Below are 13,120 nucleotides of genomic sequence, written 5' to 3'. Positions count from 1 at the left end.
TGAAGTCTCTGCCTTTTTCCCTGTATTTTGCAAGGCTGCTCTTCAAAAAATGGTGAAGCCTATTTGACTAGATTATAAAGTCATTTAATTCTAAAATTTGCTAATTATCACTGTAATGCAAAGAGTATTTTGTGTACTTAATTTTATTAAATATTTTATATTTCATGTTTTAATTAAATTCCAAAATATAAGGTATAACTGTTTATTTCATACTCCATTTCAGCACTGGAGCTGAAATACAGTCAATTTGCAAGTGTTGCTCATAACGTTTTATTCTGACCCCAGTTTCAGTAATATGAGTGAAGTGCTGATTTGAAGCCATGTTAACAGAATAGTCAAATTAATTTATTCCCTCTTAATAATGTGAAAATGCTATGAACTGAAGTCTGGAAAGTTTCTAGCTGGAAGGGGAAGGTGGAGAAGTAAATACATAAAGATGGAATAGGAGAAAGTAGTAAAAATAATAAGATAGGTGAGAAGAAAAGGGAAATAAAAGATTACTTGTTGACTGTAGCAGGAAAAACATTGATGTACATACACACTGGGGAACGAGAGGCTGGAGAGCAGTGCTGCAGAAAGGCACCTGGGCGTCCTGGTCCATGGCAAGCTGAACATGAGCCAGCAGTGCCCTGGCAGCCAGGAGGGCCAAGCGTGCCCTGGGGGGCATCAGGCCCAGCATGGCCAGCTGGGCAGGGGAGGGGATTGTCCCACTCTGCTCTGCTCTGGGGCAGCCTCACCTCGAGTGCTGGGGGCAGGGCTGGGTGCCACAGTATAAAAATACATTAAGTTGTTAGAGAGTGTCCAGAGGAGGGCCATAAGAATGGTGAAGGGCCTTGAGGGGAAGCTGCGTGAGGAGCAGCTGAGGTCACTTGGTCTGTTCAGCCTGGAGGAGACTGAGGGGAGACCTCATTGCAGTTACAGCTTCCTCATGAGGGGAAGAGGAAGGGCAGGCATTGATCTCTCCTCTGTGGTGCCCAATGACAGGACCTGAGAGAATGGCCTGAAGCTGTGTCAGGGGAGGTTTAGGCTGGATATCAGGAAAAGGTTCTTCCCCCAGAGGGTGGCTGGGCACTGGAACAGGTTCCCCAGGGAAGTGGTCACAGCACCAAGGCTGACAGAGTTCAAGAAGTGTTCAGACAACACTCTGAGGCACATGATGTGACTCTTGGGGTGTCCTGTGCAGGGCCAGGAGCTGGACTCAATGATCCTGATGGGTCCCTTCCAACTCAGAATATTCTATGACTCTAGGAAGATTTTGACAGCAAGTGGTAAAAGAAGAGAATGCAACAGCAAAAAAAGCCAGCAGTTTTGGTTCTCTGGTGATGCAGTGTGCATCTTCTTCAGATTGCCAAAAATGGCTAAGCTGGACACAAAGATAATGTAAGTAGTTTCTGTGTAGTGTTCTGTCGTATCTTTCAAGCCAGCATAGATTTCCTTTCAGTGTTAAATAACATCAGCTGCATTCCCTTAGGAGAAGAGAGTGGATCTTTACTGTAAATTTTTCTTTATGTAGCTCAGCAAGCCACTATTCCCCCAGCTGTCAGCATCTATCACCAAAGAAACAGCGTATACTCCCCTGCTTCTCTGATAATCCATCTCAAAGTTCCTCTCCCTGTGTCATTGAGTGCTGCCAGAGATGTATTCTCTGCTTCTGAATCTGACAAAACTACAAATGCTACTTCAGAGTGGAAGCCCCAGAATTTCTTTTCCATATTGCACTTCCATCCCCAGCTACACCTTCATCATATGCATGTAGAAATGGAAGAGATTCTTGTAAAGATCAGTTTTCTGAAATACTATAGTTTTGTGAGGGGTGTTACTCAGCTTTCCTAACACATCCTCTGTGAAACTGTTTTGCCAAATGGCAATGAGATACATGCATATACAGAAGAGTTTCAGGGAAGGGAGGAGGTGTTGCATTTTAATTCTTGTTTAGGAAGAGGTCAAAGATTACTAGTGCCCCATTTTTGGGATCTGCTGTTTGTGAAATCCTTCAGAGATCAATGGTGTTCCTATTTAAAGATTTAAGTGTCTCTTCCAGCCCATTACCTTTTCCCCCTTAGTCTATGCTTCTATATTTGTCTCTGAAAGTAATGGCAGCACCTTAGGGAACTAAGCTTCCTAATTAATATCTAGAGAGCAAAGATCCCTTTTATTCCTTTGTCGTACCTGCTTTTTCTTGTCAATCAGATTGATCTTTGCTTTTGGTTATTTCCAAAAACAGTTATTGCCTTCTGTGTTACAGCATCTCTCTTCTGGCCCTTTAGCCCTTTTTGTGCCACATGGTCATGAGAAGGGATGGTGGGAGTTGTAGTTATTGGAAGCTGTCTGGGGTACAGTGACTGTGAAATAATAAGAGTTTTCAGTATTTGATGGAAGAAGGAGGGGCATCAAAAAAACATCTATGCTGGACTTCCAGAGGGCTGACTTCGGCCTATCCAGGATGCTGATTTGGGGAGTACCTTAGTAAAGAGCACTTAAAGGGGTCCAGGAAGGATGGACATACTTCAGGAAACAAATCTTGAAGGTGCAGGAGCAGACTGTCCCTGTGTGCTGAAAGATGAGCTGACAGGGAAAAGGACCAGCCTGCATGGGCAGGGAGCTTTTGCAGGAACTTGGGGGAAAAAAAGAGGGTATGTCACCTTTGGAAAAAGGGGCAGGTAACTCAGAAAGGGCTTAAGAATGTTGTTAGGTCATGCAGAAAAAAAATAAAAGAGGTAAAAATTAAATTAGAACTTAATCTGGCCACTTCTGTAAAGGATAATAAAAAATGTTTTTATGAATACATTCATAGCAAAAGGAGGGGTAAGAAAAACCTCCATTCTTTCTTGGATGTGGGTGGGAATATAGTTACCAAAGACAAGGAGAAGGCTGAGGTACTTAACACCTTCTTTGCCTCAGTTTTCAACAATAAGACAGGTGGTCCTGAGGACAGCTGTCCTCCTGAGCGAGTAGACAGGGGCAGGGAGCAGAATAGCCCCACTGTGATCCAGAACGAAGCTGTTGGTGACCTGCTGAGTCACTTAGATGCTCACGGGACCTGATGCAATCCATTGTAGGGTGATGAGGGAACTGGCGGAAGAGCTCCCCAACCTGCTCTCCATCATTTTTCATCAGTCCTGGCTCACTGGGGGGGTCCCAGATGACTGGAAGCTGGCCAATGTAATCCCCATCCATTAGAAGGACCAGAAGGAGGATCCAGGAAAATACAGGCCTGTCAGCCTGACTTCAGTGCCCAGCAAGGTTATGGAACAGATCATCTTGAGTGCGATTGCACGGCACCTAGAGGATGGCCGAGGGATCAGACCCAGCCAGCATGCATTTGGGGGGGGGCATGTCCTGCCTGACCAAACTGATCTTTCATAAGCAGGAGACCCGCCTGGTGGCTGAGGAGAAGGCTGTGGATGTATCTACCTGGACTTCAGCAAAGCCTTTGACACTGTCTCCGACAGCATACTCCTGGAAAAGCTGTCAGCCCTCGGCTTGGACATGTGCACTGTTCACTGGGTAAAAAACTGGCTGGATGGCCAGGCCCAGAGAGTGATGCTGCATCCAGTTGGCAGACAGTCACTAGTGGGGTCCCCCAAGGATCAGTGCTAGGCCCAGTCCAGTTTAATATCTTTATTGATGATCTGGATGAGGGGATCAAGTCTATCATGAGCAAATTTGCAGATGACACCAAGCTGGGTGCAAGTGTCGATCTGCTGGAGGTTAGGAGGGCTTTGCAGAGGGACCTGGGCAGGCTGGATAGATGGGCTGAATCTGACCACATGAGGTTTAACAAGCCGAGTGCTGGGTCCTGCACTTTGGCCACAACAGCCCTCTGCAGCACTACAGGCTGGGGACTGAGTGGACAGTGGCCAGGCAGAAAGGGACCTGAGGGTGCTGGCTGACAGCAGCTGAACATGAGCCAGTGTGTGCCCAGGTAGCTGAGAAGGCCAATGGTGTCCTGGCCTGTATCAGCAATAGTATGGCCAGCAGGACCAGGGGAAGTGATTCTTCCCCTGTACTCAGCACTGGTGAGGCCACACCTTGAGTACTGTGTCCAGTTCTGGGCTCCTCAGTTTAGGAAGAATGTTGAGGTACTGGAGTATGTCCAGAGAAAGGCAATAGGGCTGGTGAAGGGTCTGGAGCACAAGTCCTGTGAGGAGCAGCTGAGGGAGCTGGAGTTGTTCAGCTTGGAGAAAAGGAGGCTCAGGAGAGACCTTAGCACTCTACAACTGCCTGAAAGGAGGGTGTAGCCAGGTGAGGGTTGGTCTTTTCTCCCAGGCAACCGGTGACAGAACAAGAGGACAAAGCCTTAAGCTGCACCAGGGGAGGTTTAGATTGGACATGAGGAAGGATTTCTCCACAGAAAGAGTGATTGGTCATTGGAGTGGGCTGCCCAGGGAGCTGGTGGAGTCACCATCCCTGGAGGTGTTCAAGAAGAAACTGAATATGGCACTCAGTGCTATGGTCTAGTTGACAAGGTGGTGTTTGGTCATAGACTGGACTTGATCTCAAAGGTCTCTTTCCAATCTATTTGATTCTGTGATTTCCTGTTCTACCTTCTTTTAACCTTGAGATGGAGGTACTCCAGTTGTTTCTTTGTCTACCCCTGTACAGGATCATGCTTGTCATCCTGTCGGTCCTTCCCTACCCTAGGCACGTAGGTGACTGAAAAAGCTCTTCTCTAATAAATCTGCCCCCTTATTTGTCAACACTTAGCCCAGGTTGCAGTACAGCAGGGTCACTATGTTAATATGTGGAACTAAAGCCAACACTTGTCATGCAGTCTTAGAGGTTCAGGCATACAGTCAGAAAATTGTGTTGTCTCTCAAAGGTCAGATCTACTAGAGAAGCATTCAGTAATCAGTAGTTTGGACAGTACAGCCCCCTGAGAAGGAACAGATTTGAATACTCACTGGATATGAGGAGCTGGTCTGTCACCCAAGTAAGCCTCTTCCAAATGAGGCCTTACTCTGTCAGTGTATTTGCAGTGTATTTTTAGTCTTTTCTTTCTGTGCTTTTAACTCTTTTCTTTTCCTCGAGTTTATGAAAATTCTTGCCCATTGCTGCTCTGCCCTAGCACTGCTGTACCTGTGAAATCAAGCTGCTTTTTTGTCTTTGGTGGTTTACGGCTCAAAACAGTTGGTTCCCCACCACCACCACCCCACAGCTGCCAAGAGATCGTCTGATATACCAGACCTGTAAATTAAGATAGTGTGTGATTTGCAAACTCTGAATTGGTGAGCTGTTCCGTTCATTTTCCCTGTCATTAGCTGTTAGAAAGCAATATGTGAAATCTGTGACATCATGTTTTTTTGAATTTTACTGTACTAAGCCTGTCCAGTTCAACCGTCTAATTAATTACTACTGGCTGTGTTCTGAAGAGGAAGCAGTTAAATTGCTGCTGGAAACAGTAGAGTGAGAAGTGTCTTACTTAAGAATTTTGTAATTCTTGTTTTTAGGAATTTTGTTTCTTTGTAGGGGTGTTTGTTTGTTTGCTTATTTATTATGTTTTTTTACATAAGAAAAGTAGTTTAAGCTCTTCATCCCTGTGCTTATTTATCTCTGGAGTTGCAGCTAGCTCATCTACAGTCAGCAGTCTGACATTACTTGTTTTCCTGAAGCAGCATCTGTAAGTTTGTCCCTAAAGCATAATTGTCAACCATGAATTTAAATAACTCAGTACTGCTATAAAGTGACCAAGGAAGCTGCATGATTAGGGTGACAAGTCATGTGGCTGGTGAACAGATGCACAGCGCCTTTCCTGCTCATGAAGAGCGTAATTCTTCAGTCAGGGTTAGGGAGCTTTATTTCTGTAGTAGCAAATGCGTAAGAGCATTATAGCATGAATTTAAAATAATTATTTTGAGTTATTTGAAGTACAGGTTTATAGAAGGAAATATTTTTGTATATAAGTCCAGTCTTTTCACCCTACAAAAAAATGACAATGAGCAATTTCCCAAGAAAGCTTCCAACTTCATATAAAATAGAGGTGTAAGATGGGTGCACTGTTTAAAACTAGAATGCAAGTTGGTATCTGAGCAGCAAAGGAAAAGCCTGATTGTTTCCATAGTGGAGAAGTTTAGGACTGTGTTTGCAAGATTGTGGTGTTGTTGCAACTTGTGTTCTTACTCCATTAATCAGAGTGATAAAGTGGTGACAGGAGGTATGCCACTTGCATCCGGAATGTCTTCCTGATGTACCTTCATGATTAATGTGATTCATTTTAGAGATGTCTGCAAGAGAGCAGCATCAAGCACCGACTATTGTGATCGGAAAGAAAGATTCTGTCATAAATTCTAACACAGTAAAGAGAAAGTTGTTTGCTTTGCCAAGAGTCAGGACATCTTTCAAAACAGTTTTATGCAAAACTATGAAACAAAGGTCTCTTCTGCAATTAGAAACCCCTCTGCTCTTCCCTTAATTCAAAAGAGGTAAAACACTTTTCTGAAGGGAGTTTGTATGACAAACTACAAAAGTCTTAAGATATTTTTATTGCTGCTTTCTAAGGGCAGTATGACCTGATTAGAACAAAGGTTTTGTTTGGCCTATGTTAAATGGGATTTCGTTGCATACCTGCAATTTCCAAATCTGCTAAACCTGAAGATAATTACAGACATAGTATAAAAAAAGTCACAAATATTAAAGTCTGCATGAAACATTTTAAAATCCCTCCTCCTCTCTCCCTTTTTTTTTTTTTTTTTTTGTATCTTTTGTCAGCAGGGTGCTGTAGAAGAGTTAACAGCAAGCATATGTGTGTCCTCAGGTATTTTTTGCCAAGTTTTACTTGTTTCCCCATCTGTATAAGAGCCACCCTTACTGGTGCGTATCCCTGTGGGGACCTTCTGAGCATGAGAATAGCCATATGTCAAGGCCAGAGCTGACCCTCAGAATCAGTGTTGCCTCTTTATTGTGAGAATGCCCTTCCTGCAGACAATTAAATTAATTTATGATAATTCTAAATCACTGTATAGTGATGTAAATAAGATGTATGATGAGATGTCATTAATGTAATAAGATTGTTATTTGTTGATTTTAATAGCCTTCAGGATGGCAAGTTGAGAATGAGAGAAAGACATAGATGAAGATTTTTATCAGATAGCATTATGTAAAGATTTCAGCAGTAAAAAACAAGAACAGGAAATATTAGTTCTTAAAACAGTTCCTGCAGCTGTTATTAATCATGCAGATAATGCATAATATAAGATGGTTACATAACATCCTTGGTTTAAAGTTGCCCTTAAAATGTGTAATTTGAATCTGAAAATGAACCTTTCTTCTAAAGCAGTGGCAGCATTACCATCTGAGAGCTGCTGAAGACTCTTTAGCACGAGATAGGAAGGGAAACGGATGGTGCCTGGAGCTAGCACTCCCACGTAGCCCGTGGACAGTTTGTTGAAACAAATTTCCAGATTTTAGCAGAAGCTGTTCAGAGCCTGCAGCACTGGAAATCCCTCAGGGGCCCTTTTGTTTGATGCAGGTGACCAGGGGATGTTCAAGGCAGCTGACCTTGAACAGGGGTCCTCAAATCAGCTGTTGGTAATGAAGCAGCACAAAAATACCTAAGGCTCACTGAGAACAAATCTAAGATATGTATTTCTTGTATTCCCAGGCAACACATTATCAAAAAGACTGCAGGCAAAAATACCTATCTTACTATAAATAGTAGGTATATAGGTTGACAGCGATTGCCGTCTTGTGTACAGTGATGTTCCTTGAAATGCACAGTACCAGCAGCTTTGGCTCAGTTACAGCTGCCCTAAAACTTTCAAATAATATGAGCATCTTGCATGATAGTCTATTATACTTAATAAAAACGGAGTTATACTCTCTTTAATTACACTAGCAAGTCAGAGAGTGTTTGCCTTGGTAACTGTGAATGTGAGTCTTGGAAGGCAAGTGCCCTCTTAAGGATTTTTGTTAGTAAGTCTTGCCAAGTTTTGCAAGATATGGGAGGAGGGGATAACTGATAGCTTTATTAAATCTGTTTTCTTAATATTAAGTAATTTGCTTGATATACCTTTCAGGTGCAGTAGGCACTGCTGTTAATGATATTTAGTTTTTACTTCCCTGATGCTATATAGATAGCGTGTTAATTTTAAGAATCGCTCTCTACTGCCATCTTTTTTTGAGGGCTCATAATGTCATATAATGAGTAGTTCATGTGGCACAATATTATCTTTTAGGTACCTAGATTCTGTAATTAGCATACAAGCTTGTAACTCCAGATTAGTATTTTTGCCTATTAAATCTATACTATTAATGAATGCTCTTTCTCATGAGAAAGGAAAGTTCTTAAAAACCATGGAGACAGGATCTTCCTGCTTTCTCCTTCCTGAAGCATATGTAAGCATAGCATTTATGAGAGCCATTTAGCCAAACTGATGAGCAGCTGGGAATGCTGGCTTGTGGATACAGGGGGAGAGCCACTCCAGGTTGGCTGCTCATGTATGTGTGTGTGTTCACTTGCCCTTGCCCATCAGTCAGGTGGTGTCTGGCCCTCTAACTCCCTGCCTCTCCAGCACTGTTTGTAGTTGCAGAGTTGAAGCATGCTGTCCAGTGGAGATCTCAGCCCCATCTCCAGGGATGGGAGCAGCAGTTGATCCTTCTTGGAGAGGCGGCCACAGCACAGCACACAGCTTCCCTGAAGCTGCTGTGGGCTAGAAGGCAAGCACACCAAATGTCAGGTGCCTGGCTGCAGATAAATAATTCCTGCTATGGTGGGCAAGACAAGATACTCTGTATTTCAGTCATGGGAGTGGAGTGTCTGTGTGGCCTTGCTCAAGAGGAGAAGGAAGTAGCTCACCTTTCTGAAAGACAGGGATATAAGCTGTCTAAAGATTTGGGTTGACACTGATTTGCTTCATTTATGCCATTTGTTGTGCAACTATAAACTTGAAAAGTTTTGGGGTTTTTCTCTAATGAGATTATTTGACAAATGCACGTCTATTAACCCTAGAAATACAAAGGGCACAGTCCCAGCCTGAGTCATAATAGTTTTTTAATTTTAAGGAGTGAGCAAGACTCTGTGGTTATGTGTCTTTATTGAGAACATCTCTGTTAATAATGTTTCGTATTAGTAAAGCATAATTTTGGAAGTCTGCCATCATTGTTTTAGAAGTGGTGTGCAGACAAGAATGGATGTAGTTTAATTTTAGTGAAGTTAAAGGATCCTACTCTGTTCCAAATATTTAGTGCTTGGCTCCAATTTCTCTGGAGTCTAGACCTTTGAATAGACTGACTTTTCTGTGGTCCATTTCAAATTAATTTCAGGTTTTCTGAGTTACTAACTCAATTGATAAAACTGGATTTGGTAACCAAACCAAGGCAACTGTCAGAATAAATGGTACTGAAGTATTCTGCTAATGTCAGTAGCAGCATCATCCTTACCCACACTTTCATTAGTGTTTATGATATGCAGAAGACAGTTATTTTATAATAGGGCAGATATAAAAAGAATATAATGCCTTCTGGATCAGTCTAAATTGTTAATTCAGTAGTAGAAACCTTAAACAAAGTAATAGATCCTAATAATTTGTGTGGTCAAACACTTAAAAGGTTGGACATGTTTGTTGTTACTGTATTTTGTACCTTGGAAATACTTTGGGGATCTTCATATTAGGAATGTTAGAGGCCCTTATTTTGAGTATAGATAATTCTAAATACAAGCCTTATGGAAACTTGCATAACTGCTTCCCTAAATTTACTGAGTTACCCAGGTGTTTTTCTGAGAGGCGTCCTGTGCTGTCATTTCTGATAGTAAAAGCTGTGTCCTCAGTATGATACACGGGACACTTGGTAGTTGCCAAAGTGATTACTCTTTCTGAAATAAAGTAGCAAAGTGTTGAGACTTCAGTAAAATACAATGCAAACTACTCCCAAGTTATGGACATATTAAATATGTGTTCCTGGAAATACTTACTGTTTATGGATATATAGTGCTTGCTGCTGTTTATCATGGATGAGACCATGTGTTGTTATTTTTTTGGTTTTTAACTTGATAATAGTGAAATGTGGCATCTCCCCATGTAATACTGTATAATGATGTCTCAAGACAGTAAATCTGTACTTGGCATAATATTGTGAGATATGTAAGTTTTCCCATGTTTGAAGCTGCTTTATTTGTGGGGTTTTACTGTAAGAAAATTCTATCATTTGGTTGCATGCCACAAAATAAATTGCAACAAAGATTGCTTTAAAGTCCTATGCTTCTCAGCCTTGGGAAGGAGGAAACAGCATCATCCATTTGTGTGAGAAAGCAGTTCCTTCAGGCTGAGACAGCACACAAAGTTTGTTTCATAATAAAAAGCTTTTAAAAACAAACTTCAAGGGGAATTACTGTTGTCAACTCAAAAGCTTTCAGTTAAAATTCATATGAGTTAGCCATGGAGAAAGGTGTTATTATTCTGTTGTTATGCAGTAAGGTGCATTACTGCTGAAGACCTCTATTTTTCAGGAAACTGCAATCTGCATACAATTTGTTCTTTGTCTTGCCACAGCACAGTACAGAGCACATATGGATACTTTTTTGGTGCAGAGACGGTGATGATGATGACAACGATGATGATTTTTAAAATTAGCTTTAAATTAAGAGGCTGTTATTGCCTTAGGGGTGTCTGTATTCTTACCCACGTTAAGGTTTGACAACAGGAAGGGCCTGCATGTGCTGTGTATTTGTTAATTTGGCTAATCACAGAAGGGTACTGTAACTTATCTTGACACAATGTATAAGAGAAACTAAAAGTATTTCAATGGCAGGAAGTACAGGACTTAAAATTGATGTGGCTCCCATTCTTTATCTTCTTTTGTTTTGCAGTCCACTCCTTTACACCTAGCAGCTGGCTACAACAGAGTTCGGATAGTCCAGCTTCTGCTTCAGCATGGTGCAGATGTACATGCAAAGGACAAAGGGTATGTAAAATTAATTTATTTAGTACCTGTTTGCAGCAGTGGTTTTGTATTAATCAAGATAACGAATTATTTCTTTGGTTCATGTTGCAGCATAATCTCAAACAGTTGTCTAAGAACGTGATACTTGCTTCCAAAATCTGAGCGTGCTTCAGATTAGTTGTGATTGCACTTGTTTCAAATCTTCTTTTACACCTTTAAATTTTTTTCCAAACTCTGTTCTTTACTTCTGTTCACAGACTACCCTTTGAAATTATGGACTAACAGCATTACTTTTCGAAAGGTGATGGGGAGAAGATACAAGGGCTTAGTGAAAGATGTGCATTGAAAAACCTATCTGTGGTCTCATTATCCTATTTCACACATATGGATGTAATTCCAAGTAACATCAGTAATGCTCATGTGCTCACAGCTAGTGGTCCTTGTACATCTATCTCCATTGAAGCTGACAGCAAAAATCAAGATACAGTAGAGGCTAAACTATTCTATTTTTGCATTAAAGATGGTAGTTATGTAAGATATCAGAAAAGTGCACAGCAGTCACAAATCTGAAATGATACGTGCTGTGCGTTGTTCTCAGCCATACATGTCTGATCTCTAAGATGATGATTTTCATGCTGGCTGGATAGGAAGGCTTAGTCCTAACATTGTAGAAATTGGGCCCCTAGTTAAAGGCATACATTTTGTATTCAGAGTCCATAGAATTAAGATATGTGTGTGTTTTGTCTCCAGCAGCAAACTTGAGGCTCTTGCTGTATTTTTATTTTCTGCTGAGTCCAGCCTGGTGTAAAAAGAGATTTTAAATTAACTTCTTAGCATCTTTTCTTTTTTACCTTTCTCTCCAAAACAGTCCTAAGTGTACTTAAACTCTTAAAGTTTGACTAATTGTAGCTCTTCCATCTGTCCATTTACCCCAATGGCTTTTTTAAACAGTATTGGTGTGAAATGCATAATGACATGTTATGCAAGTCAAAAAGGAAAAATACACCCACCCCCCCCCCCCCCAAAAGCCCCCCAAAACCAAACACACCACAAAAAAACTCCCACCTAAACAGACAACACAACAAAACACTTCCCCCCCCCCCAAAAAAAACCCCATAAGAAATAAACCATGAAAATCCTACAATAAAGCTCCATATAATACCTATTTAGGTAGATCCAGCATTATTAAGCATGTTGAAGGTATTTTACACCTTTCCAAAATTTCAGCATCAGTCGGTAGAATGTAGATGCTGTAATGAAGTTTGAACAATTTGCTAGGAATGTGTGAAAAGTAGTTCAGTTGAACTTGAACTGGGGGCTGGAGCAGGAGGGGAAGGAAAGCAAACAAAGAAAGGAAAACTTTTCAATACTTACTCTGTACTGAACTTTAAAACAACCCAAACATATTTAGAAACATCTAACATCCTAGTAAGCTCCCACTTTTTTTTAGTGGCATCACACATTTAGAATCAGTGTGGTGTTTTGTTTTACCTCGCTGTTTCTTATTTATACATAACTTATAAGTAAATAGGCTATAAATAACTGTCACTTTTCATTTAAGGAGCTAAATTAGGCTACATTGATTTTATAGAGCTCTTATGTTTTCTTCAATAGAGTCAATTTAGAGAAAGTGCTTAGGAACTGTGCTGTGTTTTCAAAATGGTCACCACTTCTAGTTACTCCCAAAGAGAAGCCCAGCTGAGGAAGCAGCTCTTTCTTCATTGGTCTTTCCTTTCCCCTACAGCTGTTGTGCTGGAGGAGGGAATGGGAGGGGATGCTGCAGAGGTGGCCAGGTGCATTGCTGCAGCAATTGTCTTTGTTGACAGGCCTTGAAGCCCTCAGTCCTCTGAGATGAGCATCATTTTGGAGGGGGGCAGGCTTTTTGAGTGCTCTATGTAATGAATGGTCTCTCTCTGTCTCACACATGCACCCATAAGTTGTAATTAAGAAAAGTAATGATGGAAAAAACAGTCTGAACAATGTCCCCCAAACAAATTTCCTGTGACGAATGTGTTGCTGCTTCTGGGAGCATCCACCTTAAAATTAAGTTGACTTAATTGCTGTCTACTACTTGCTGTCCTAATTCTCTCCGAGTTGATTTTGCAGTCCTGGGAATTACCCCCTATATTTTTCATAGGTGTTGGAGGGTTAATTATGGTTTTCATGTATTATGTGTACTGATTTGTTGGGCCATAACTAGCCTGTCTTGCTTGGTTTGAATTGAACTCCTTTTGTCCTCTGC

General features: G+C 41.3%; 1 protein-coding gene across 1 annotated transcript in view; it reads left to right on the top strand.

Moving 5' to 3' along the window:
• TNKS (tankyrase) overlaps nucleotides 1–13,120 on the top strand; it is a 136,617-nt gene that overhangs the window by 80,589 nt on the left and 42,908 nt on the right. The window contains exon 6 of the mRNA XM_069013450.1: nucleotides 10,805–10,899. Coding sequence (XP_068869551.1) covers nucleotides 10,805–10,899 — 95 coding nt within the window. The remainder of the gene's footprint in view (nucleotides 1–10,804; nucleotides 10,900–13,120) is intronic.

The sequence above is a fragment of the Aphelocoma coerulescens genome, chromosome 4, assembly GCF_041296385.1.
Source record: "Aphelocoma coerulescens isolate FSJ_1873_10779 chromosome 4, UR_Acoe_1.0, whole genome shotgun sequence".
Taxonomy (NCBI): Eukaryota; Metazoa; Chordata; class Aves; order Passeriformes; family Corvidae; genus Aphelocoma; species Aphelocoma coerulescens.
The sequence above is the reverse complement of the archived record's forward strand: the minus strand, read 5'-3'. Positions and strand labels throughout refer to the sequence as shown.